Raw genomic sequence first — 27,727 nt, forward strand, 5'->3', positions numbered from 1 at the left:
TCAAAGATGAAGATGCATTATTATCTTAGAAGAGGTTGTGCCAGATCCTTTCCTTTCTTTTTCTACTGTTCCTGACCGGTTGAGACTTACCGGTGGATTCCAGGCACCCGCAAGGATCAGCAGCCCGGGTAGCAGGTGAGCTGAAGAAATTCCTTTCCTCCAGTATTTTCATGCACCAGGATTCTCAACAGCTGCAGGAAACTACATTAGAGGATGTCTTGTTTGTGCCTGATCCATCCCCGGAAAAACAAAGAAGACACCTCGGAAATACACACCTAGGCCCCTGTACCACTTACAACGCATACAGATAAACCATATGCACATGCCTCACTCAGGAAAATTTGAATATGTTCTAGTGGTGATAGACAGAGATAGTGTACAGATATGGGCTCCCGGAGACCATAGAAAGTGTACAAGGACCGACTTTTACTGCCATACCATCTGCAGAGTAGTGGGAAGGTTGAAAAGTTAAATATAACATTGAAAGCAAAACTGCTTAAGGCAGCACAGGAAACAGAGAAGCCAAGGCATGAGAGTCTCTCTCTTGGACTATTCATTGTCAGACACACCCCCGCCCCGCAAGGACAACCAAATTAAGTCCCTATGAGATCCTTTTTGGAGGTGCCCCTAGATTAGGATTGTACTTCTCACAATTGTCTTTACATTATGATACTTTAAGTTTGTTGTTGAACTAACTAAGCATTTGACCAAAATATGCCTTTAACTTTTCTCCTCCATTCCAGATCCCCAGGACTTAAGGGGGCTTTACACGCAATGATATCTCTAACAATATGTCGTCGGGGGTCACGGAATTCTGACACAAATCCGGCGTTGTTAGCGACGTCGTTGCGTGTGACATCTATGGGCGAGTGTTAACGATCAAAAATACTCACCTAATCATTGATCGTTGACACGTCGTTCATTTTCAAAAAATCATTGCTGGTGCTGGACGCAGGTTGTTCGTCGTTCCTGAGGCAGCACACATCGCTATGTGTGACACCCCGGGAACGAAGAACAGCAGCGTTTCTGCGTCCTCCGGCAACGAGTTGGGTGTGTCGTTAATGTGGCTGGTCTCCACCCCTCCGCTTCTATTGGCAGGCCGCTGTGTGACGTCGCTGTGACGGCGCACAAACCTCCCCCTTAAAAAAGAGGTTGTTCGCTGCCCACAGCAATGTCGCTAGGAAGGCAAGTATGTGTTACGCGTCCTAGCGATATTGTGCTCCACGGGCAGTGATTTCCCCGTGACGCACAAACAACGGGGGCAGGCGCTTTAATTAGCGATATCGCTAGCGATGTCGCTGCGTGTAAAGCAGCTTTTAGAAGGCACACACCGAACCAAGATATGACGGGCCATTTCAGGTTCTTTTGACGACCACCACTGTTGTAAAGGTTGAAGGAAGACCCACTTGGATACACATCCCCCAGCAAAAAGTTGCCAGACTCGGGGACAGGAGATGGCTGTCTCCCCTCTTCTACCTGATACATATCTTTTTCCTGATACCTGGGGTTGTTGGTCCAAGTGCTTTAACTAAGAAAGATGGCTTCAATGGCTTAGTCCACTCCAACCAGTAACAATAGGTCATAGTGTGACAAGTAGGAACTGCACAGATGATACATTAGGTGAACCATGTAGAGTACCAAGAATTGTCGTGTTGAAACATTTATTGCTGTCTACGGAACAAGTAAGTCAACCTGAGAGGTATCTACCAGCAATGTACTTTTCAGAGAACTTTAACTAGACTGAATAGACTCTTCGTGTTATCTTGAACCAAAGGACTTTATACGAGTACTAATAGTAAATGGTAAAATTACTGTGAGACTAGTTAGTCTGAGCTGGTTGAAGACAGAAAAAGAGCTTCAGCTGAACCACAGAAAGTGATTGTTCATTTGTTTTTTTTCTTGCAGGAGACTGTCAAGCAAGAGTTTAGTTTGCTTAAGGTTGTGTTATTATTTATGTTTGAATGTTGATTGCAAAATACCTACACAAGTTGTCAAAATTGTTGGTACCCCTCGTTTAATTAAAGAAAAAACCCACAATGGTTACAGAAATAACTTGAATCTGACAAACGTATTAATAAAAAAAAATCTATAAAATGAACAAATGAAAGTCAGACATTGCTTTTCAACCATGCTGCCACAGAATTTAAAAAAAATAAATAAAACTCATGAAATAGGCCTGGACAGAAATGATGGTACCCCTGAAAATAATGTGACAAAAGGGACATGTTAAAACAGGGGTCTCAAACTCAGCTGGGTGTATGGGCCGCACACAGAAAAAAAATAATTTGAGGGGCCACATTCTTTTCAGGACAAAGTGACATTGGTAGTGGTACGGCAGTGGTACTAATCTAATATAATATATATATATATATATATATATATATATATATATATACTAGAAGGTGGCCCGATTCTAACGCATCGGGTAGTCTAGAATGTGTATGTTGGTTAGCAGATTGAATAATAATGTAATAAATGGTTTGTATGGGTTACTTTTAATTTAGTATTCTTAAAATAGTTTATTGGTTTAAGAATGACAAATAGAACAAACAATTTTATTTTCAATAATTTATTAGATAATGAATTGGCTTCAAACTTTCAATACATATATTTCATATACTATAAATGGTTACAATTTTTTTTGTATGAGAGGAAAATGAAAGGATGGGAGGGATGAGAGGGGTAAGAATATTTTATTAGGGGAGAAAGCAGGGGAACAATGAGGTAAGTGGGTACTATGGAAAGAGGTTGTGGAAACATTCCTGGTTATTTAGTTCATGTTAAATATTTTTATGATCGGTGATTAATATGAACAGTTTTAATAGATGAGTCTAATGTTTAATGATGTCCATGGCTTGTAATGAAAGAAGGTTATGAACAGTGTAAAGTTAATTAAAAATATTTTTATACACCACATTTTGTGTAAAGATCTTTTCACTCTCTTTAAGTAACTTTCCTTGTAAAGGGGTGTCAACAACTTGCACTTTGACGTTGGATCTCATTGTCACTCTTGAAAAAACGCAGCATACAGTTGTCCATGGCCAAAAACTGGTTCAGGTAGATATATGTCAACACGGTGTAGAGTTTGGCCTTGTGACTTGTTTATTGTCATGGCAAATGCAGGTTTTAGGGGAAACTGACGACGGCGAAGTTTAAATGGAAGGCGAGTGTCTGAAGGACATATATCAATGCGTGGAATTAACACTTCCTTTTCTTTAGCTGATCCAGTGATGACTCTTGCTTGAATAAGGTGTGAATACATTCCAGTCACAATAAGGCGCGTTCCATTACATAGTCCTTGTTTGGTATTTAGATTCCGGAGCAACATAACAATGGTTCCAATTTTAAGTTTAAGTATGTGGGATGGCATTCCTGATGGTGTTACACTGTTTAAAAATTCAACGGGATAATGTTCACGTTCATCTTCATTATCTACATCGATTGAATCATCACTTTTATACAACTTATATTCACCTGGCAGGCGATCCATTACACGGGAATTTAGTAGAGTAACGTCTTCATTTTTGGCACAGAGAATTGCATAGGAAGAGGCTTTGTTAACATTGTTTTTATCATTAATATCAATGTTAAAACGTTGTCCAAAAACCTCAGTTACAATGCAGTCTTTACATAACATGTCTTCAGGTATTTCTATAATGTCTTCTCCAAGGTTATATTGATTGGTAAGTTCACCGTTACCAAGTTTCAGAAGCCATTGGCTGTAATCTGGATCAGTAGATCGCATGTTGTTAATTAGTTGGAGTTTGGTAAAGTTTTTCCAAAGTTCTGACATTTTTAAGCTGGACTCAATAATATCTGTTCTTGATCCACTTGGTATAACTGGAAGGCATTGTCGAAAATCTCCCCCAATAACAAACACTTTTCCACCAAATGGAATTACATTTTTTTTCTGCTACCTTTGTGGTCATTACTTCACGTAGAAGTCTGTCAATTAAGGTCAAAGCATATTTGGAGGCCATAGTGCATTCGTCAATTATTAAAAGACTTGCATTTTGTAAAAGTTTTCCTGCTACTGTATCTTGTTTGATTCGTGAAACGGATATTTCATTGACTGGAACTGGGATGCCAAATAGTGAATGCATAGTGCGACCTTCATTTAATAGATTTGCTGCAATACCTGTTGTAGCAGATGTCAACACTTTTTTTCCCAACCCTCTAACGTGATGTATTAAAACATCATAAAGGTATGTTTTGCCGCTTCCTCCGGGACCGTCAATAAAGAAACATTTAGGGTTTGCATTTCCTTGGTTAAGAATGGCACTTAAAATGGTGTCATATGCAATTTGTTGTTGTTCATTTAAGGAGATTCTCAGCTCTGTTGCTAACAATAATTCTGAAGATTCATTATACTGCGGAGCTTGTGGAAGTTGTATTTCAGGGTGTGGCAAATTAAAGTCAGCATACGTTTTTCCATGTAGTAATAAAATATTTTGGACATCTTGCATGGCGTAAGCTTCACATTTGCAACAATGACCAGTTTGGTTGTGAAGATGTAAGCAGTAATCTTCAATTAGATTTTCTTTGAAAAGTGTCCAAAGTTGATCAGGGTTTGTAGGGGGGCCAAACACGCAGATGTAGGCAAACAATTCACGAAGTTGCTTAGGCATATGTAGGGTTACTGCGTCTTGTAAAGTAAGTTTCCAAACTGTATCATCAAATAGAAGTCCCAAAGCCAAAGCTGCAGCTTTAAATGTATCATGTACTACTCCATGAACGGTTTTTAAATGGTTATAACTTGTAGCTCCTCTGACATGCAGTAGTAAGAGGCGAAGGCAATATCTTTCTTGATCTTTGAGACTAACAGTATACATGCGTCCAATTATTGTGCTTACTCCACGTAGTCTTGGATTCCAAGTTTTTTTCCAAACATAATGCTCTGGAATCTCTCGATACAAATATTGCCTTGCATTTTCATCTTGTTGGTTTAGCAAAAACCATTCTAGTAATGTTGAGGTTGTGGTTTAAGTTTTGGACACATCTTCGACTTGAGCATCTTGAAAAAAATAAAGTTGTTGTTGATGTGGTAAATGAATAGCTAATCGTATAATGGCATGGGACTGTGAATGCATTGGAAAGGCAAATATTCGCCACGCAGCTTCGGGAGCACTGACATATCTTGAGTCTACAAAAGTTGAAGATTCATCATGGTTCAGAGTTTTCTGTTGGATTTCGACATTAGCTTTGTCATGGCCTTTGTAGATGTACTTAAAAAGATATTTTACACTTTTGATTGAACCACAGATTTCCACGTTGATGTGACAGTTGTAGCGTTTTAGTAGGTATGGATTGTATGGGACTATCCATGAGTTATTGATATGTTTATTTTTGTGAACAATGTTCTCAATATCTTGTCGTCGGTATGATGGGTAGCCATCTAAATCTTTAACAGTGTGCTGTTTTAAGTCCTTTGGAAATTTTTTAGTACATTTTCCATTTTGCATGCATGGACTTGCTGGATTAAGAACTCCACATGGACCATGAACCATATGAGACACTACAATGTCATAGAGCTCTGGATATTGTTGTTGGTTAGGAATCTCAGCCCATACTATGTTGTCGATGTCTTCCTCAGTGTGAATCTTAGAATTGGTGTCTAAGATAAGGAGAATATGTGCATGTGGTAGACCTCTTTTTTGAAACTCGATGACATGAACCATTGCTATGACTGTTCCAAACAGGCCATTTTCGATGTCTTGTAAAAGGCTTTTTAGTTTTAGCCGAAATATGCGTGCAACTAAGACAGGCCTATGTTCTACGTGTTGCCATGGTTCCAGATGCTCGGTGATTTCAACCCATTTGGGATTACAGGTCATGGTAACAAAAATGTCTGGTTTTCCATACTTAGTGACTATTGCCATTGCATCTTGATAACGTTGTTGCATGTTGCGGGGGCTTCCTTCAAATGACGATGGTAGAATAACTGTTTTGCCAATAGGTATTCCCTTTTCAATTGATTTTTGTTGCAAATGTTCTTGAAGAACACAGTAGTCTTCTACTTTGAGGATTTTTTGATTTTGTCTTATGTAATTCAGGCGATTAGCTTCTATTTTAACATATGCATCTACTAAGTACTGTTGTGTTAGTTTTCCACCGTTTAAAATTGGATTAAAGTGATTGCGGACAGAGAGTTGAAAACTGTAGTATTGCAGTTGTGTTATTCTTCTAGTAGTACCTTGTTGTTGTAGGTTTTCATGCCAGCCTTGATCACCTCTTGGAAAGAAAAGCGGATATAGAAGAGCATCAAGGTTGCTGTGCAAAATGCTAATCCGCTGTGTTTTAGGAAGTAAAGGGTTGTTTTTGTCTGGGTGAAGATGAACTAATATATCCCTGTTAAAAGGAGGCTCTCCATCATCATTTTGGAAAACTACTGCGACCTCACTAATGCGTGGTTTGTTGTATCGCCGTGGATCTTGTCCACGTTCTTGTTTAATGGCCATGACAATAGAAGGCATTGAAGTTCCATATGTGATAGCCTTCTGTTCTTCTTCGGCTTCTACGTCTTTTAGCATGCGATATGCAGCTGCAAATGGATTGATTTGTTGTAAAAGTTGTGCAATTTGATGCATCATTTCCATATTACACTTTTTGTTTTCGTGAACAGTCAGCCGTTGTTCTGTTGCTTCATTTGGATCCAAAATGTATAATTGAGCATATTTTGGAGTTTGGCCCACTTCTGGATGAAGTGTCCCTGTGCGGTGGTAAATTTGACCATGAATTTTAAAACAATATGGGCCAAATCCTGGCGGCGGTGCAATATTGGCTCCAAATGAAGCAAATGCATGTGAACTGTTGATGCTTCGGATATTGTCCATAAAATTTTTACTGTGTGGATGACTTCCTTTCATCAATTGCTCTAACAGATCTGAGTATTGAGGTATGGGCAACTGAATTTTCCCTTTTTGGCAGCATTGAGTGAACAGATTGTCTGCTGGTTTTTCATCGGTAAAATTGTGCGAGTTGCATTTGGAGCAGAGTGAATTCATCTTTCCACAGTAATGCTGAATAATTGTATTTTCATTATGTGTTCTGCTGGCTGTAAAAAGTTGAATATTGTGTTGAGTTTGGCTGAGATGGTAGAGCATTCTTTTGTGATGAATTAGGCGATCATGTTGTTGTCTTTTTAGTTTGGAAGGTGGGGATTCCTGTCTCCGTTGTTGGCTGTGGGCTTCTGCATCCTGAGCTTGTCTTGCAGCAGTTTGTTGTGGTGTCTCTTGTAGGCGACGTTGTTTATGAGCTGTGGCATCTTGTGGTTGTCTGTCCACAGTTTGTTGAAGTGTCTCTTGTTTTCTACGTTGTGTGTGAGCTGTAGCATCTTGTGCTTGTCTGTCCACAGTTTGTTGAAGTGTCTCTTGTTTTCTACATTGTGTGTGAGCTGTAGCATCTTGTGCTTGTCTGTCCACAGTTTGTTGAAGAGTCTCTTGTTTTCTACGTTGTGTGTGAGCTGTAGCATCCTGAGCTTGTCTGTCCACAGTTTGTTGAAGAGTCTCTTGTTTTCTACGTTGTGTGTGAGCTGTAGCATCTTGTGCTTGTCTGTCCACAGTTTGTTGAAGAGTCTCTTGTTTTCTACATTGTGTGTGAGCTGTAGCATCTTGTGCTTGTCTGTCCACAGTTTGTTGAAGAGTCTCTTGTTTTCTACGTTGTGTGTGAGCTGTAGCATCCTGAGCTTGTCTGTCCACAGTTTGTTGAAGAGTCTCTTGTTTTCTACGTTGTGTGTGAGCTGTAGCATCTTGTGCTTGTCTGTCCACAGTTTGTTGAAGAGTCTCTTGTTTTCTACGTTGTGTGTGAGCTGTGGCATCTTTTGCTTGTCTGTCCACAGTTTGTTGAAGAGTCTCTTGTTTTCTACGTTGTGTGTGAGCTGTGGCATCTTGTGCTTGTCTGTCCATAGTTTGTTGAAGAGTCTCTTGTTTTCTAAGTTGTGTGTGAGCTGTGGCATCTTGTGCTTTTCTGTCCACAGTTTGTTGAAGAGTCTCTTTTTTTCGACATTGTGTGTGAGCTTGAGCATCGTGGGCTTGTCTATCGGAAGTTTGTTTAGGTGAGGCTTTGTGTCGACATAGTCTTTGAGAATTAGCTTCTCTGGCTTGTCTTTCAGTAGTTTGTTGAAGTGTCTCGATGTTGCGACGTTGTTGTCGCATTGATGCTGCTGCTATTTTTCTATCATGTTCGCTGGTGTATTTTCGCTTACGCCCCCTTGTAAGACAGAGCTCGTCAAGTGTTCTTGAGTGGAGCTGTAAAAGGCAGACAGATAGACGAAATAATACAGTTAGATTGTTGAGTCAAGTAAAGGATTTTTTTGTTAGAGTACTGTGCATGAGAGAAGGTGTTGAGTTGACTTGTGAGAGCTATGTTGCACTGTGTTAGTGAGCAGGTCTTTACAAATGTTGCTGAAAGTATGTTACTACATGGTTTACATTATGTGTGTGTTCCACGTGGAAAAACTGTAGGAGTGTGGGAGTGTTTATCGTTGTGTTGTGACCTTCTTTGTGGGCTACGATACAGCAAGATATGTGATGGGTAGAAATCTCGTTAGTTTTTTGCGTTGTTAGTTGCCTCCATTTGTAATGTAAGGCAGTTGATGTGACAGTACTTGTGCCATTGCTAAGGGGGCGTTGGGTTATGGAGGTTGCATTGGGGCATCAATTTTTCTGCGCAAGTAGATGCAAACTGGAGCTAGTGGAGGCAAGACATGTTTGTGAGATGGGATGATTTTGGTAAGTACTATGTGTCTTTTGTGTGTGTCCATTTGTTTCTTCTTCTGGCTTACCTGTTCATTTTCAATTTCTTGTGGTGTCTCCTGTTGTGGTGGAAGTGCAGGAGGTGGTACTTCCAAGGCTTGTCTGTTGTCCTTTTTTTGAAGAATATCTTGCTGTAGCTGTTGTTTGTGAGCCGTACCCTCGTGGGTTATTGTGCAGGCAGTTTGTTTACATGTGTCTTGTTCTGGAGGCTGTGTGCTAGTGTTCACATCAGATTTTTGTCTGTTGACCTCTTGTTGTATTTGCCTTTGTTTTTGATGTTGTATTTGCTTTCTTTTTGCTGCTGCAGCTTTTCGTTGCTGGTCGATGATGTAGTTGTGCTTAGGCCCCATTGTAAGGCAATCAGTGTAAATTGTGGTAGACGTAATCTGAAAAAGACACGAAAATTGCAAGACATAGCAAATGATATGATAGACTACAGGCAAGAAGTATGTATTCAGCAGCATGTTAGTTTTTTTTTTTTTATAGGATTTTGACAAAGGTATGTAGCAGTGGTTATGAGGTAAAGTCTTGAATAATGATGGTTCATTTATTGCTTGTTGGTGTTCCGCTGTGCAGCACGCATCAGCGTGTTTGACAGCGGAAGATCATCGATCTGAATGGGCATGGAACCGGCATATACTGGTAACTATGGTAAACGATCAGGTAAGTATGCAAAGCGCAAAACTCTAGAAGTGTGGAAGTGTTTATCGTTGTGTAGTGAGCTTCCTTGGGGGCTACGATACATCAAGGCATGAGATGGGTTGAAATCTCGTTAGTTTTTAGAGGTGTTAATTGCTTCCATTTGTAATATAAGGCAGTTGATGTGACAGTACTTGTCCCGTTGCTAAGGGGGCGTTGGCTTATAGAGAATGCATTGGGGCATTAATTTATCTGCGCAGGCAGATGCAAACTGGAGCCAATGGAGGCAAGACATGTTAGTGAGGTGGGATGATTTTGGTAGTTACTATGTGTATTTTGTGTGTGTCCATTCTCTTCTTCTTCTGACTTACCTCTTCATTTCCAATTTCTTGTGGTGTCTCCTGTTGTGGTGGAAGTGCGGGAGGTGATACTTCCAAGGCTTGTCTGTTGTCCTTTTTTTGAAGATTATCTTGGTGTAGCTGTTGTTTGTGAGCCGTACCCTCGTGGGTTATTGTGCAGGCAGTTTGTTTACGTGTGTCTTGTTCTGGAGGCTGTGTGCTAGCGTTGGCATCACATCGATGTCTGTTGACTTCTTGTTGTATTTGCCTTTGTTTTTGACGTTGTAGTTGCCTTCTTTTTGCTGCAGCTGCTTTTCGTTCCTGGTCGGTGGTGTACTTGCGCTTTGGCCCCATTATAAGGCAATCAGTGTAAATCGTGCTAGACGTAATCTGAAAAAGACACGAAAATTGCAAGACATGGTAAATGATATGGTAGACTACAGGCAAGAAGTATGTATTCAGCGGCCTGTAATTTTTTTTTTTTTTTGTTTGATTTTTGTTCAAGGTATTTAGCAGTGTGTGTGAGTTAAAGTCTTGAATAATGATGTTTCATTTTTTGCTCGATGGTCTTCGGCTGTGCAGCACGCATCAGCGTGTTTGACAGCGGGAGACCATCGATCTAAATGTGCAGGAAACTGTCGTAGACTGGTAACCATGGTACACAATGGAATAACTATGCAAATTGCTTTGCTTATTTACCCAATGTGTACCATAGTTACCAGCGTACGCCGACTCCCGCACACGTGTACCGTGAGCCGGGGTAAGCTGGTAACCATGGTACACATTGGCTAACAAACCAAATTGCTTTCCATACTTACAGGATTGTATACCATTGTTAACTGCGTAAGTCGTTAAGCTGCTAACCAGAGTGCAAATTGGGTAACTATGCAAATCGACAGTGGTGGTTATTTTTTTGCTTGTTGATCTCCTGCTGTGTAGCTGTGTGCACCCCCATGCTGCACATTCTCCATCATGCTCCATCCCCCATGTTGCGCACTCCCAAACGTGCGGTTATGAGGTAAAGTCTTGAAGAATGATGGTTAATTTATTGCTTGTTGGTGTTCCGCTGTGCAGCACGCATCAGCGTGTTTGACAGCGGAAGATCATCGATCTGAATGGGCATGGAACCGGCATAAACTGGTAACTATGGTAAACGATCAGGTAAGTATGCAAAGCACAAAACGCTAGAAGTGTGGAAGTGTTTATCGTTGTGTAGTGAGCTTCTTTGGGGGCTACGATACAGCAAGGCATGAGATGGGTTGAAATCTCGTTAGTTTTTAGAGGTGTTAATTGCTTCCATTTGTAATATAAGGTAGTTGATGTGACAGTACTTGTCCTGTTGCTAAGGGGGCGTTGGCTTATAGAGAATGCATTGGGGCATTAATTTATCTGCGCAGGCAGATGCAAACTGGAGCCAATGGAGGCAAGACATGTTAATGAGGTGGGATGATTTTGGTAGTTACTATGTGTATTTTGTGTGTGTCCATTCTCTTCTTCTTCTGACTTACCTCTTCATTTCTAATTTCTTGTGGTGTCTCCTGTTGTGGTGGAAGTGCAGGAGGTGATACTTCCAAGGCTTGTCTGTTGTCCTTTTTTTGAAGATTATCTTGGTGTAGCTGTTGTGTGTGAGCCGTACCCTCGTGGGTTTTTGTGCAGGCAGTTTGTTTACGTGTGTCTTGTTCTGGAGGCTGTGTGCTAGCGTTGGCATCACATCGTTGTCTGTTGACCTCTTGTTGCATTTGCCTTTGTTTTTGACGTTGTAGTTGCCTTCTTTTTGCTGCAGCTGCTTTTCGTTCCTGGTCGGTGGTGTACTTGCGCTTCGGCCCCATTATAAGGCAATCAGTGTAAATCGTGCTAGACGTAATCTGAAAAAGACACGAAAGTTGCAAGACATGGTAAATGATATGGTAGACTACAGGCAAGAAGTATGTATTCAGCGGCCTGTAATTTTTTTTTTTTTTGTTTGATTTTTGTTCAAGGTATTTAGCAGTGTGTGTGAGTTAAAGCCTTGAATAATGATGTTTCATTTTTTGCTCGATGGTCTTCGGCTGTGCAGCACGCATCAGCGTGTTTGACAGCGGGAGACCATCGATCTAAATGTACAGGAAACTGTCGTAGACTGGTAACCATGGTACACAATGGAATAACTATGCAAATTGCTTTGCCTATTTACCCAATGTGTACCATAGTTACCAGCGTACGCCGACTCCCGCACACGTGTACCGTGAGCCGGGGTAAGCCGGTAACCATAGTACACATTGGCTAACAAACCAAAATGCTTTCCATATGAAGAAAAGGAGAAATTCCAGCAACTCCAGGAGAAAGTTGAATTTTCTTTAAAAATGGATTCTTTATTGATAATAAAAATATTCCATCCAAGCAAGACAAAAAATAGTGAGGCAAGACAGAGGAGCCGTTTCCTACGCGTTTCAACGTAGATAGGTTGGAATCATGGCATTCCATGATTAAGACCTATCTAGGTTGAAACGCGTAGGAAACGGCTCCTTTGTCTTGCCTCACTAAAATTTTTTTGGTTTTGCTTTGATGGAATATTTTTATTATCAATAAATAATCCATTTTTAAAGAAAATTCTACTTTCTCCTGGAGTTGCTGGAATTTCTCCTTTTCTTCATGTGTTCTCACCCAGGTCCAGGGTGTTTACGTGCACCGGAGGTAAGATTTGGGAGTGAAGAGGGGAGAGCTGAAGTTCCTTCGTTTTTGAAAATGCTTTCCATAGTTACAGGATTGTATACCATTGTTACCTGCGTAAGTCGTTAAGCTGCTAACCAGAGTGCAAATTGGCTAACTATGCAAATCGACAGTGGTGGTTTATTTTTTGCTTGTTGATCTCTTGCTGTGTAGCTGTGTGCACCCCCATGCTGCGCATTCCCCATCGTGCTCCATTCCCTATGCTGCGCACTCCCAAACGTGCTCCATCCCCCATGCTGCGCACTCCCCATCGTGCTCCATCCCCGATGCTGCGCACCCCCCCATCGTGCTCCATCCGCCATGCTGCACCAGCATCAGCCTCTCTGCCCCCAGCATCAGCTTCTCTGCCCCCACCATCAGCCTCTCTCCTCCCAGCATCAGCCTCTCTCCTCCCAGCATCAGCCTCTCTCCTCCCAGCATCAGCCTCTCTCCTCCCAGCATCAGCCTCTCCTCTCTGTCCCCAGCATCAGCCTCTCTCCTCCCAGCCTTCCCCAGCATCAGCCTCTCTCCTCCCAGCCTCCCTCCTCCCACCCTCCCCCAGCATCAGCCTCCCCCTCCCAGCCTCCCCCAGCATCAACCTCCCCCAGCATCAGCCTCTCTTCTCTCAGCCTACCCCTCCCAGCCTCCCTCCTCCCAGCCTCCCTCAGCATCAGCCTCCCTCTCCCAGCCTCCCCAAGCATCAGCCTCCCCCAGCATCAGCCTCTCTCCTTCCAGCCTCCCCCAGCATCAGCCTCCCCCAGCATCAGCCTCTCTCCTCCCAGCCTCCCTCGTCCCAGCCTCCCCCAGCATCAGCCTCCCCCTCCCAGCCTCCCCCAGCATCAGCCTCCCCCAGCATCAGCCTCTCTCCTTCCAGCCTCCCCCAGCATCAGCCTCCCCCAGCATCAGCCTCTCTCCTCCTAGTCTCTCTCCTCCCAGCCTCCCCCAGCATCAGCCTCCCCCAGCATCAGCCTCTCTCCTCCCAGCGTCCCTCGTCCCAGCCTCCCCCAGCATCAGCCTCCCTTTCCCAGCCTCTCTCAGCATCAGCCTCTCTCCTTCCAGCCTCCCCCAGCATCAGCCTCTCTCCTTCCAGCCTCCCCCAGCATCAGCCTCCCCCTCCCAGCCTCCCCCAGCATCAGCCTCCCCCAGCATCAGCCTCCCCCAGCATCAGCCTCTCTCCTCCCAGCCTCCCTCGTCCCAGCCTCACCCAGCATCAGCCTCCCCCTCCCAGCCTCCCCCAGCATCAGCCTCCCCCAGCATCAGCCTCTCTCCTTCCAGCCTCCCCCAGCATCAGCCTCCCCCAGCATCAGCCTCTCTCCTCCCAGCCTCTCTCCTCCCAGCCTCCCCCAGCATCAGCCTCCCCCAGCATCAGCCTCTCTCCTTCCAGCCTCCCCCAGCATCAGCCTCTCTCCTCCCAGCGTCCCTCGTCCCAGCCTCCCCCAGCATCAGCCTCCCCCTCCCAGCCTCTCTCAGCATCAGCCTCTCTCCTTCCAGCCTCCCCCAGCATCAGCCTCTCTCCTTCCAGCCTCCCCCAGCATCAGCCTCCCCCAGCATCAGCCTCCCCCTCCCAGCCTCCCCCAGCATCAGCCTCCCCCAGCATCAGCCTCTCTCCTTCCAGCCTCCCCCAGCATCAGCCTCCCCCAGCATCAGCTTCTCTCCTCCCAGTCTCTCTCCTCCCAGCCTCCCCCAGCATCAGCCTCCCCCAGCATCAGCCTCTCTCCTTCCAGCCTCCCCCAGCATCAGCCTCTCTCCTTCCAGCCTCCCCCAGCATCAGCCTCCCCCTCCCAGCCTTCCCCAGGATCAGCCTCTCTCCTCCCAGCCTCCGTCCTCCCAGCCTTCCCCAGCATCAGCTTTCCCCTCCCAGCCTCCCTCAGCATCAGCCTTCCCCAGCATCAGCCTCTCTCCTCCCAACCTCCCCCAGCATCAGCCTCTCTCCTTCCAGCCTCCCCCAGCATCAGCCTCCCCCAGCATCAGCTTCTCTCCTCCCAGCCTCTCTCCTCCCAGCCTCCCCCAGCATCAGCCTCTCTCCTTCCAGCCTCCCCCAGCATCAGCCTCTCTCCTTCCAGCCTCCCCCAGCATCAGCCTCCCCCTCCCAGCCTTCCCCAGGATCAGCCTCTCTCATCCCAGCCTCCGTCCTCCCAGCCTTCCCCAGCATCAGCTTTCCCCTCCCAGCCTCCCTCAGCATCAGCCTCTCTCCTCCCAGCATCAGCCTCTCTCATCCCAGCATCAGCCTCTCTCATGCCAGCATCAGCCTCTCCTCTCTGTCCCCAGCATCAGCCTCTCTCCTCCCAGCCTTCCCCAGCATCAGCCTCTCTCCTCCCAGCCTCTCTCCTCCCAGCCTCCCCCAGCATCAGCCTCCCCCAGCATCAGCCTCTCTCCTTCCAGCCTCCCCCAGCATCAGCCTCTCTCCTTCCAGCCTCCCCCAGCATCAGCCTCCCCCTCCCAGCCTTCCCCAGGATCAGCCTCTCTCCTCCCAGCCTCCGTCCTCTCAGCATCAGCTTTCCCCTCCCAGCCTCCCTCAGCATCAGCCTTCCCCAGCATCAGCCTCTCTCCTCCCAGCCTCCCCCAGCATCAGCCTCTCTCCTTCCAGCCTCCCCCAGCATCAGCCTCTCTCCTCCCAGCCTCCCCCAGCATCAGCCTCTCTCCTTCCAGCCTCCCCCAGCATCAGCCTCTCTCCTTCCAGCCTCCCCCAGCATCAGCCTCCCCCTCCCAACCTTCCCCAAGATCAGCCTCTCTACTCCCAGCCTCCTCCAGCACGCCGTGCTCCTCTGCCGACACTCACACACCCGATCGCATACACTCACACACACCCGATCCCGACACTCACACACACCCGATCGCATACACTCACACACACCCGATCGCATACACTCACACACACCCGATCGCATACACTCACACACACCCGATCGCATACACTCACACACACAGACACTGACGATATCGCACATACGCGCTCATACTCACAACATCCGGAGATACCACATGCTTCTGGCCATGTGATCCTCCGTCAGGTCCTGGAAGGTCACAACAGCACAGTATCGAGGCCAAGAAGCAAGCGATATCGCCGGATGCTGTGAGTGTGTGGATGCAATGTGATGTGTGTGTGAGGTGTGTGTGAGGTGTGTGTGAGAGTGAGTGTGATCTGATGTGTGTGTATGTGTGTGTGTGTGCTGTTATGTGTGTGCGTGTGGATGTTTCGCCGCTGCAGGACCTTGATGCGCTGGTAACTATGCTAGCATGGTTACCAGCTGGTAACTATGCTAGCATGGTTACCAACGTATCCCGTCCCCCGCTCGCACGGGAGCCCACACCAGCATACGGCGGCAAGGCCAGCAATGCGAGGGTAAGTGTCGGCTGGGTTGGCGGCGTACGCTGATGTGGGCTCCCGGGGGGGGGGGGAGTACAGTACTCACCTGGGAGTCGTAGCTCCGTGACCGTGTCAGTTCGGGGAATGCGCGGGGGGGGGCGGGGCCAGAGCTAGCGTGCATTGCGTGAGGGGGGCGGGGCGTGGCGTGGCCGAGTTGCCAATGCCTGCAGGGTGCCGGGGCGAGAGGCCAATCTGTGGGGGGGCGGAGCCTGGGCGAGCGGCTGGCCAATCCGTGTGGGGGCGCAGCCTGGGCGAGCGGCCAATCCGTGTGGGGGGGCGGGGCCATGGCGAGCCCAGCGGCCAATCAGCTTTGTGTCACCGTAAGGACACAATTTTGGAGCATGACAGATAGACAGACAGACAGACAGACAGACAGAATAAGGCAATTATATATATAGATATATATATCTATATATATAACGCACACTTTTTTTTGTAAGTAATACAGTTTTATTTACAATAAGCACCGCATAGTAATTTTGGCCAACATCTTGTAGTAATGTGCCCCATCCTGTTCCCCATTCTGTAAAAATGTGCGCATCCTTGCCCCCTTGTAGCAATGTGCCCCATGCAGGTCCCCTTCTTGTGGTAATGTGCCCCATATGCAGGTCCCCTTCCTATAGTAATGTGCTTCATGCAGGTCCCTTTCTTGTATTAATGTGCCCCATGCATGTCTTCTTGTAGTAATCACACACACACACACACACACACACACACCCTGTGCAGCCTCAGCTGACACACACACACACACACACACCCTGTGCAGCCTCAGCTGACACACACACACACACACACACACACACCCTGTGCAGCCTCAGCTGACACACACACACACCCTGTGCAGCCTCAGCTGACACACACACACAGACACAAACCCTGTGCAGCCTCAGCTGACACACACACCCTGTGCAGCCTCATCTGACACACACACACACACACACCCTGTGCAGCCTCAGCTGACACACACACACACACACACCCTGTGAAGCCTCAGCTGACACACACACACACACCCTGTGCAGCCTCAGCTGACACACACACACACACAAACCCTGTGCAGCCTCAGCTGACACACACACAGACACACCCTGTGCAGCCTCAGCTAACAGACACACACACACACACACACCCTGTGCAGCCTCAGCTAACACACACACTCCCTGTGCAGCCTCAGCTGAAAGACACACACACACACACACCCTGTGCAGCCTCAGCTGACAGACACACACACACACACACACACCCTGTGCAGCCTCAGCTGATACACACACACACACACCCTGTGCAGCCTCAGCTAACAGAGACACACACACACACACACACCCTGTGCAGCCTCAGCTGACACACACACACACACACACACACTGTGCAGCCTCAGCTAACACACACTCCCTGTGCAGCCTCATCCAGCAGCAGAAACACACACACACACACCCCCTGTGCAGCCTCAGCTAACACACACACACTCCCTGTGCAGCCTCAGCCAGCAGCAGAAACACACACACACTCCCTGTGCAGCCTCAGCCAGCAGCAGAAACACACACACACACACCCTGTGCAGCCTCAGCTAACACACACTCCCTGTGCAGCCTCATCCAGCAGCAGAAACACACACACACACCCCCTGTGCAGCCTCAGCTAACACACACACACTCCCTGTGCAGCCTCAGCCATTAGCAGAAACACACACACACACACCCCCTGTGCAGCCTCAGCTAACACACACACACTCCCTGTGCAGCCTCAGCCAGCAGCAGAAACACACACACACTCCCTGTGCAGCCTCAGCCAGCAGCAGAAATACACACACACACACACACAAAAACATTCTGCTCACCTATCCTTCGTCGGCTCAGCAGCACGCAGACATGTGGACCCGATAATGATCACAGCTCCTGCCTGTCACTGCTGAACTTTCTGCCGGCGCGTGCAGAGCAGTTCTCACTGCACAACAGCCACTGGCCAATCACAGGTAATCATCTGAGGTCATATGGAGCAGGTGCTTGCCTCTGATTGGCAGGCGGCTGTTATTCTGTTCTGCAGCGAGAACTTTACTGTGCCCGGCAAAGGCAAAACTGGAAACTGAAATAGATAGCTGGCAGCTGCGGCCCCTGCACCGGTCGCCATCTTTGCCGGGTCCACGGGCCAGCGGGCCGCAAGAAGCCACCTGAAGGGCCGCATGCGGCCCGCGGGCCGCATGTTTGAGACCCCTGTGTTAAAGCAAGGTGTGTCCACTAATTAGCATCAGAGGTCTCTACAATATTGTAATTTGTCAGTGGACCTGTATATACAGTCATATGAAAAAGTTTGGGCACCCCTATTAATGTTAACCTTTTTTCTTTATAACAATTTGGGTTTATGCAACAGCTATTTCAGTTTCATATATCTAATAACTGATGGCCTCAGTAATATTTCTGGATTGAAATGAGGTTTATTGTACTAACAGAAAATGTGCAATCCGCATTTAAACAAAATTTGACCGGTGCAAAAGTATGGGCACCTCAACATAAAAGTGACATTAATATTTTGTAGATCCTCCTTTTGCAAAAATCACAGCCTCTAGTCGCTTTCTGTAGCTTTTAATGAGTTCCTGGATCCTGGATGAAGGTATATTTGACCATTCCTGTTTACAAAACAATTCCAGTTCAGTTAAGTTTGATGGTCGCCGAGCATTGACAGCACGCTTCAAATCATCCCACAGATGTTCAATGATATTCAGGTCTGGGGACTGGGATGGCCATTCCAGAACATGTAGTTGTTCCTCTGCATGAATGCCTGAGTAGATTTGGAGCGGTGTTTTGGATCATTGTCTTGCTGAAATATCCATCCCCTGCGTAACTTCAACTTCATCACTGATTCTTACACATTATTGTCAAGAATCTGCTGATACTGAGTTGAATCCACGCGACCCTCAACTTTAACAAGATTCCCGGTGCCGGCATTGGCCCCACAGCCCCAAAGCATGATGGAACCTGCACTAAATTTTACTGTGGGTAGCAAGTGCTTTTCTTGGAATGCCGTGTTTTTTTGCCTCCATGCATAACGCCTATTTGTATGACCAAACAACTTAATCTTTGTTTCATCAATCCACAGGACCTTCTTCCAAAATGTAACTGGCTTGTCCAAATGTGCTTTTGCATCCCTCAGGCGACTCTGTTTGTGGCGTGCTTGCAGAAACGGCTTCTTTTGCATCACTCTCCCATACAGCTTCTCCTTGTGCAACATGCGCTGTATTGTTGACATGAACATTGACACCATCTACAACAAGATGATGCTGCAGGTCTTTGGAGGTGGTCTGTGGATTGTCCTTGACTGTTTTCACCATTCTTCTTCTCTGCATTTCTGATATTTTTCTTGGCCTGCCACTTCTGGGCTTAACAAGAACTGTACCTGTGTTCTTCCATTTCCTTACTATGTTCCTCACAGTGGAAACTGACAGTTTAAATCTCTGAGACAACTTTTTGCATCCTTCCCCTGAACAACTATGTTGAATAATCTTTGTTTTCAGATCATTTGAGAGTTGTTTTGAGGAGCCCATGATGCCACTCTTCATAGGAGATTCAAATAGGAGAACAACTTGCAAGTGGCCACCTTAAATACCTTTTCTCATGATTGCATACACCTGCCTATGAAGTTCAAAGCTCAATGAGGTTACAAAACCAATTTAGTGCTTTAGTAAGTCAGTAAAAAGTAGTTAGGAGTGTTTAACTCAAGAAATTGATAAAGGTGCCCATACTTTTGCACCGGTCAAATTTTGTTTAAATGTGGATTGCACATTTTCTGTTATTACAATAAACCTCATTTCAATCCAGAAATATTACTGAGTCCCTCAGTTATTAGATATATGAAACTGAAATAGTTGTTGCAAAAACCCAAATTGTTATAAAGAAAAAAGGTTAACATTAATAGGGGTGCCCAAACTTTTTCATATGACTGTAGGGCTACAGATACTCACTGTGCTGTTTGGTGTATACAAATCAGAGTGAAGAGGGGGTTAATGCCGCGCATCAGCCAAAATGAAGATGTAGCACGTTGATGTTATAAACATATTCTTTTATTCCATCGGTCTACGCGTTTCGAGGATATACCTCTTCTTCAGGACCAGTGCATCAACATAGTACCATGATACTATGTTGATGCACTGGTCCTGAAGAAGAGGTATATCCTCGAAACGCGTAGACCGATGGAATAAAAGAATACGTTTATAACATCAACGTGCTACATCTTCCTTTTGGCTGATGCGCAGCATTAACCCCCTCTTCACTCTGATTTGTATGCACATCCACGTGGGGCTGCAGCAGATGCCATCATCCTATGCTCTATCAGTGGTTGTGACTATCACAACCTTTTCAGGTGAGTGTATTTTTCCTGATCTACCTCACTGATCTGTTGGTATTACACTATCAGCGCTCCTTATTTTTCAGTTTGTGCTGTTTGGTGACATGGTGTGTACCACACTCAACATGGACCAGAGGAAGTGAAGGAAATAGTTGTCTCAGGAGATTAGAAAGAAAATTATAGACAAGCAAGTTAAAGGTAAAGGTTATAAGACCATCTCCAAGTAGCTTGATGTTACCGTGAATACAGTTTGACATATTATTCAGAAATTTAAGATCCATGAGACTGTAGCCAACCTCCCTGGACATGGCTGCAGGTGGAAAATTGATGACAAATCAAAGAGATGGATAATACCAATGGTAACAAAAGAGCCCAGAAAAACTCCTAAAGAGATTAAAGGTGAACTTCAAGCTCAAGGAACATCAGTGTCAGATCGTACCATCCGTCATTGTTTGAGCCAAAGTGGACTTTATGGGAGACGACCAAGGAGGACACCATTGTTGAAAAAATCATAAAAAAATCAGACTGGAATTTGCCAAACTACATCTTGACAAGCCACAAAGCTTCTGGGAGAATATGCTATGGACAGATGAGACAAAACTGGAACTTTTGGCAAGGCACATCAGCTCTATGTTCACAGATAGAAAAATGAAGCATATCAAGAAAAGATCACTGTCCTTACAGTAAAGCATGGAGGTGGCTCTGTTATGCTCTGGGGCTGCTGTGCTGCCTCTGGCACAGGGTGTTTTGAATCTGTGCAGCGTACAATGAAATCTCAAGACTATCAAGGGATTCTAGAGAGAAATATGCTGCCCAGTGTCAGAAAGCTTGGTCTCAGTCACAGTTCATGGGTCTTGCAACAGTATAATGACCCAAAATACACAGCTAAAAACACCCAAGAATGGCTAAGAGGAAAGCATTAGACTATTCTGATTTGGCCTTTTATGAACCCTCATCTAAATCCTATTGAGCATCTTTGGATAGAGCTGAAACATACCGTCTGGAAAAGGCAACCTTCAAATACGAGACAACTGAAGCAGTTTGCTCTTGAGGAGTGGGACAAATACCTGTCAAGAGGTGCAGAAATCTCATTGACAGTTGCAGGAATCATTTGATTGCAGTGATTGCCTCAAAAGATTGTGCAACAAAATATTGAGTTAAGGGTACCATGTACCATTATTTCTGTCCGGACCTATTTCATGAGTTTTATTTTTTTAAAATTCTGTGGAACCATGGTTGAAAAGCAATGTCTCACTTTCATTTGTTCATTTTCATAGAATTTTTATTTATTATTACTTTTGTCAGATTCAAGTTATTTCTGTGACCATTGTGGGTTTTTCTTTCATTAAACGAGGGGTACCAACAATTTTGTCCACGTGTGTATGTCTAACATAGAAACATAGTCACATAATTTTCATCTCCTTTCCCAAGAGCAGTAACGGTGGGGGGGGGGAGCAGTGGCTCACTAGCGAAGTAAGTGAAACAGCCTACCAGTGATTCTGGGATCTAAGGTGTGGGAGATGTCCCGCAGCTAGAAAAAAAAATCGAGGTATTGATCTGTTATGGCATATGTTACGGATGACATTAGAATAGTGGGAGAGAGTGTGACAAGTAGGAACTGCACAGATGATCTAAAATCATCCAGCAACTGTGGAGTTAAGCCTGCAGCAGGAGGCAGGACGTATTCAGCAGCGACCGAGGGTATGCTGGGAAGCAAACAGAATATTTTAAAGTGTCTGTTTGTGTCGCGGGCGGAGGAGGGGACGCCGCGCTCTCCCACCGCTGCTCGGGTCCGGCCGCCGCGGCTGCTGTGGCCTGCTACTGCTCAGTGGCTCGAGCGGTGGGCCGGATCCCGGGGACTCTAGCGGCGCTCCTCGCCCGTGAGGGAAAGGGGGGTTGTTGGGTGTGGGGATGGTTTATAGTCCGTGACGCCACCCACGGTTGTGGTGATTTGTAGCACCACCGCTGCTCAATATGGGGATCCCGGGAGTGGTGATGCGGAGCAGCCAGGTGTTGTGTTGCCCCTCCGTGGGTAGGGGTTGGTGATCCCGGGGCCCAGTGATGGAGTGGAAGGTGCAGGGCCTGGTGGACGCAGGGACGCGGGGGCAGCGCTGTGCCTTGCGGCACTGTGGTACTCACTCAGCCTGAGACGTTGACACAGTTTCTACGGTAAACCACACGGCTGGAAAGACGGTTCCCACGGACGGCTGCACTTGCTCTCCCAGCAGATAACGGTGATGTCCCTCTGACCTGCACCTGATGTTTCTAAGTTGGTAGCGATGGGTTCCCACCGGTAACCCGCTCCCCGGCTTGGATATGAGCCGGAGGAGCTCTACTTTGCCCGCAGACGCTGGCCCTGAGGAGCTGGTGCCCTGGCGGTGGCGGTGTTCCTCACTAATGGTTGGACGGTTGTCTTCAATCGGGACTTGGTTGTTGGGGGATCGACGTCCCCTTCACTGACGGATTCGGCAAATTATGGCGACTCCTAGCCTTGCCGGGGTCCGAGAGGCCCCTGCCCTGGTGCTGACTGTCCTTCGTATACTGCTCCAGACCGCCGGGCCACTACTCGACCGCGGTCCTTCCAGCAACCTCCGAGCAGTCCCCCTCTAAACGATCACCACTGTTGCTGACCTTGCTGACCTGTCCTGCACTTAGCTGGACTCACTTCAGGCCTTTCTACGCTCCCTTTTGTTCCTTTTCTTCTTTGCTCCACTACCACTTCACTTTCACTTAGTTGTTTACTCCTTCCTCACTCAAGCTCCCCCTGAGCTAAACTGCCTGGTTCCTCCCGCCTCCAGGGCTGTGTACTCCTCGGTGGGCGGAGCCAACCGCCTGGCCCACCCCCTGGTGTGAACATCAGCCCCTGGAGGAAGGCAACAAGGATTTTGAGTAGCTTTGGTGTTCCTAACTGGGATGTAGGGTGTGGTGGTGTGATGACCTGTGACCCCTGGCTTGCCCAGGGCGTCACATTTGTCTCTCTGCAAAGAAGGAATAGTGCTTAGAAAAATGTAGTGTATGTATCCTGAGTAAAGTCAAGCTACAGAGATCTGCCAATTCAGGACAGAGACTTCCAGGAGTGGAGAACAGCTCAGGATAGTTGAAAAGAAAACTGTTGTGCAGCAGAAAGATAGAGAGGAGTGACCAGCACAAGATTCACCCTTCCCCCTCACCTCCCATCAATTATAATGTACAGTGTTCTACTCTGTGCACATCCACTGTGTTAGGAGAAAGACTGTGTAAGGAGAGAAGATAATTACAGACTGTCATGTTATGTTATGTTTAGAGTTGAGCGGATCCGTTATAATCCAGGTCCGGCGGATCCGGATCGGGTTGTCGCAGAAGTCCGGATCTGATCCGGAATCCGCGTCCATGTAACCATGTAAATCAATGGGGAGCTGGATCCGGGAGAGAGAGAGAAAGAGAGAGAGAGAGAGAAAGAGAGAGAGAGAAAAAACAAAAAAAAACCACGGATCCGGATCGTGCACCTCGAATCCCGGGAACTGGTCGGACTCGGATCGGGCTCTCGAACCGTGCGGATCCGGATTTTGCGGATCCGGGTCCGCTCAACACTAGTTATGTTATATTATGTTATGTATGTATGTTCACAGCCTTGTGTGAAGATTATTAAAGCCTTCCATCTACTATTGTGTGCTTGCTGGAAACTAGTACATCACCTCATGTATAGAAGATGATGGTTAAGTGTGCCCTGATTTAATCCTCCAAATTTTCAAATAACTCATTTTTACTTTGCCCAGCCTCCTTATACAGAGTGGTGGACATACAACAATCTTGTATTGTTTGTTCGGCAGCTAGACCTCACCTGGCTACTGTACCGTTCCCCAACCATCCTATAACAGATGGATATTATCCCTTTACTCTAACCAGACAACCTTCAGAAAAAGATGGCAATTTCTAGTACACTTATATCCTCCTTATTATACAAAGAAACCAGTGGGACATGGGATCACCCCCTACTCCTGGAACTATGCTTGCTTTAAACACACTACTTTGGGACTAATGGTGGGTACATTGCCACACAACTATTGTAATAGCACCATCAAAGTGCAAGAAAAAGGCCCCTATAATGATTCCATAATTCCATAATAATTTGAATCCATAATTCCCATTATAACTGCAAATAAAAATTCAGACTGGATAAAATACCTTTACTATAATCAATAATGGTTCATAAATTACACAGGAGACACCCTAACAGGAATAGTCGAACAATTAGGACTCACCTCAATTATGCTATTTCAAAACAGGTTGCCTTGCCATGATCATAGCTGAAAAAGGGGGTTCTGCAAAATGATAGGGTCCAACATCAGTACCTTCATACCAAACAATACCAATTCGTATGAAAGCATAACAAGAGCTTTAAAAGGTCTCACTGATTTGTCAGAAGAATTGGCAGGGAATTCAGGTGTAAAACCATGGGACACTTGGTTTGGTTGGTGGAAAGGGTTGCAAGAAGCACTTGTTAAGTTAGAAATAATACTTGTCTGCATTTTTATTGTATCGGCCTTATCTATGTGTTGTGTAGCTCCATGTGTCAAGAAGATGGTATCCAAGTTCGTGGACAAGACAATGACTATGCATGCATCTTTTGAGGAAGTCTCATCACCACCTAAGGAATATGAGGTTCTGAGTACAACTGATCCTGATGAATATGAACTGATGAGAGGATAACCACCACCTCCATCCTCCCGAATAGTTTAAGCCAACGTGGAACATAGCCATGGGGATGGGGATAGGATCTGAGTTCCTTATGCACAAGTCTGTTAGGCGAAGGGGTTAGTGATGAGCGAACCCCCCCGATGTTCGGTGTTCGGGAGACACGCCTGAATGTTTTGTAAAGTTCGCATTCGGATATAACGTTAACTTGCGTCCAAACACCAAACTTAGACTTTACAGTTATGTGATGGGGTAGGGGGGGGTTGTAAAATAAATAATACAGTTAATAATAAACATTGTCATTATACTTACAGGTCCCGCAACGTGTCCTGCAGACTCTGTCTCCTGCCGCTGCCAATCATCGCTGTGCCACCCGGTAACCAAAGGACCTTCTATGACGTCACAGCATGTTACCAGTTATGTGTAAATGTTGTATTATCTCATTGGCTACAGACTGGTCACATGACTATGACATCATTCTAGGTCCTGTTAGTGCATCTCGCCGGTATGTGGGGCTCGCTCAAGCATCTCAGTACTCGGTATACTCGGCAAGTGCCATGTACCGGCGAGATGCTTGGGCACATGGTCCTCTCCCCATCCCTGCATGTCGGCGCTCTTTACAGAGTCAGCCCACATACAGGGATTGGCTGCCAAAGCCGGTGATGAATAGCAGCACCGGAAATCAGATAATCGGAGATCACCATTGCTATTGTAACCTGCCCATCAGGTTACCATGTCAACGGTGGCACCGCTGACATCAGCGCTTACCAACCCACAGCTTCTGCTCACTCATTGAGTGATTAGACTGAACGGTAAGCAGCAGCGTTCTTCCTCCCATCCCGTGCTGTCTGATATAGCAGAGCTGCATGGGTTGAAGGAGAAAGAAGACAGAAGACCAGGATTGTGGAGGGGTGAGAGGGAGTAATAAACATGGAGTCCCTAAGTGTGTCTGTGTATTTATTTCTAGTAAAGTGTCTGTGTATTTATTTCTAATAAAGTATTTTTTCTCTATGTGGTGTCTTTTTTTTAACCCTTTATTGGAGATTTTTAATGGCTGGGTCAAACTTGCCTGACATTAAGAATCTCTGGCTTAATACTAGCTAGTAAAACAAAGCTGGTATTAACCCCTTATTACCCATCGTGCCACCTGGCACCAGGGCCGCTGGTAGAGTGGGATACAGTGCCAAAAGATTGCGCTTCTATGAAAGCGCCATTTTCTGGGGCGGCTGTAGACTGCAATTCGCAGCAGGAGGGGCCAGAAAGCTTGGGCCAAGCTGCGCTGCGGGATCCAATCTCCAGCTGCCTAGCTGTACCTGGCTGGACACAAAAATTGGGCAAAGCCCATGTCATTTTTCTTTTTAATTATTTCAAGAAATTCATGAAATAATTAAAAAAAGGGCTTCCATATATTTTTGGTTCCCAGCCGGGTACAGTGGGGGTTAGCTGCCAGTAGCTGCTTGAATTATCCTTAGCTAGCAATAGAAAATGCAGCGGGAGCACACGCATATTTTTTTAATTATTTATTTAAATAACTAAAAAAAATGGGCTTCCCAGTATTTTGATTGCCTGACATTACGGTACTGTAAAAATAAATAAATCATTAAAAAAAATGATGATGTAGCACTCCGTGGTATTTTTCATTCTCAGCGCAGATAAAGCAGACAGCTAGGGGCTGCCACCCCCATCTGCCTGATTCACCTTGTCTGGCAATCAAAATACAGGGGAAGGTAATTATTTTTTTTTTATTTAAAAAAATAATAAAAAAAAAAAATGCGTGGGCTCCCGCCGTATTTTTATCGCCAGTCAGGTAAAGCCAGGCAGCTGGGGGCTGGGATTCTCGGCAGTCCGCAGCCGCCCCTGGAAATGGTGCATTGTTTTTTAGTGCCATTTCAAGTCGCTATACCAGCGGCCGTGATGGCAGTGACTCACTGGGTAATAAAGGGGTTAATACTAGCTTTGTATTCTCAGATGGTACTAAGTCTGAAATTGATTGTGTCACGTCAAATTAGACATGGCCACCATGAATTTCAAGGAAAAAGTAATAAAAAAAAATCACAACACAGAGACATTTTTTTTATTAGAAATAAAACAAAAAAAACATTTAGAGACTCCATCTTTATTATAGAAAAAAAAAAAATCCTTAGTCCAACTTAATCCACTGGGACAGACATGTCAGCTTCATCACTGTGCACAGACACAGTCTATACACAGTGAGAAGCAAAGCTCAATGTCAAATCTGCTTCATCACTGTGCACAGACAGTGTCTATACACAGTGAGAAGCACAGAGAGCCATGTCAGGTCTGCTACATTGCTCTGGACAGAGCGATGAAGCAGAGGCTGACAGTGAGGGGATGATTGGACAGGAGCACCTCAGCTGCATGGAAATACATGCAGCTGACCCGCTGCCGTCAGGAGATTGTGCACAGTGATGCGATGAAACTCGCATCATGGCGCACCAGAACCTTTGATGATGTCATTCTCACATGACCAGTCTGTAGCCAATGAGGTAATACAACATTCACATGTGACTGGTCACTGGGTATGAAGTCATGGTCACGTCAAGTCCTTTTAACCAGAGGTGCTTACCGTAGGGTACAGCAATGATCGGACAGACAGTAAAGTGTGCCGCCCCCCGCGCCAGCAGCCGAGCTGCTCGGATCCGGGTTCTCAGTGTCTCAAGGTTCTCTAGTCCCGGGGGTCCTGCGGCCACTCAAAGGAAGGTGGTTATTTACAGGGGGTTATTTACATTTTATAGAGTTCGTGATGCCACCCATGGTATGTGGTATTTAGGAGTACCACTGCTGCGGTTGGGAGTACCCGGGGATGATGGAATGGGGCATCCAGGTGTGGTGACCCTCCATGGGAAGGGGGGATACCCTGGGGCTCGGTAATGATAGGGGAGTGCCGTTGGATGCAAGGGGGTCACTGT

General features: G+C 46.0%; 1 protein-coding gene across 1 annotated transcript; it reads right to left on the bottom strand.

Moving 5' to 3' along the window:
• Positions 1 to 3,004: 3,004 nt before the first annotated feature.
• Positions 3,005 to 7,004, bottom strand: LOC142312704 (uncharacterized). The gene is given in 3 exon segments (XM_075351691.1): positions 3,005 to 3,895; positions 3,897 to 4,818; positions 4,996 to 7,004. Coding segments are annotated over 3 exon segments (3,822 nt in total).
• Positions 7,005 to 27,727: the final 20,723 nt, after the last annotated feature.

Source organism: Anomaloglossus baeobatrachus, chromosome 5, assembly GCF_048569485.1.
Source record: "Anomaloglossus baeobatrachus isolate aAnoBae1 chromosome 5, aAnoBae1.hap1, whole genome shotgun sequence".
NCBI lineage: Eukaryota > Metazoa > Chordata > Amphibia > Anura > Aromobatidae > Anomaloglossus > Anomaloglossus baeobatrachus.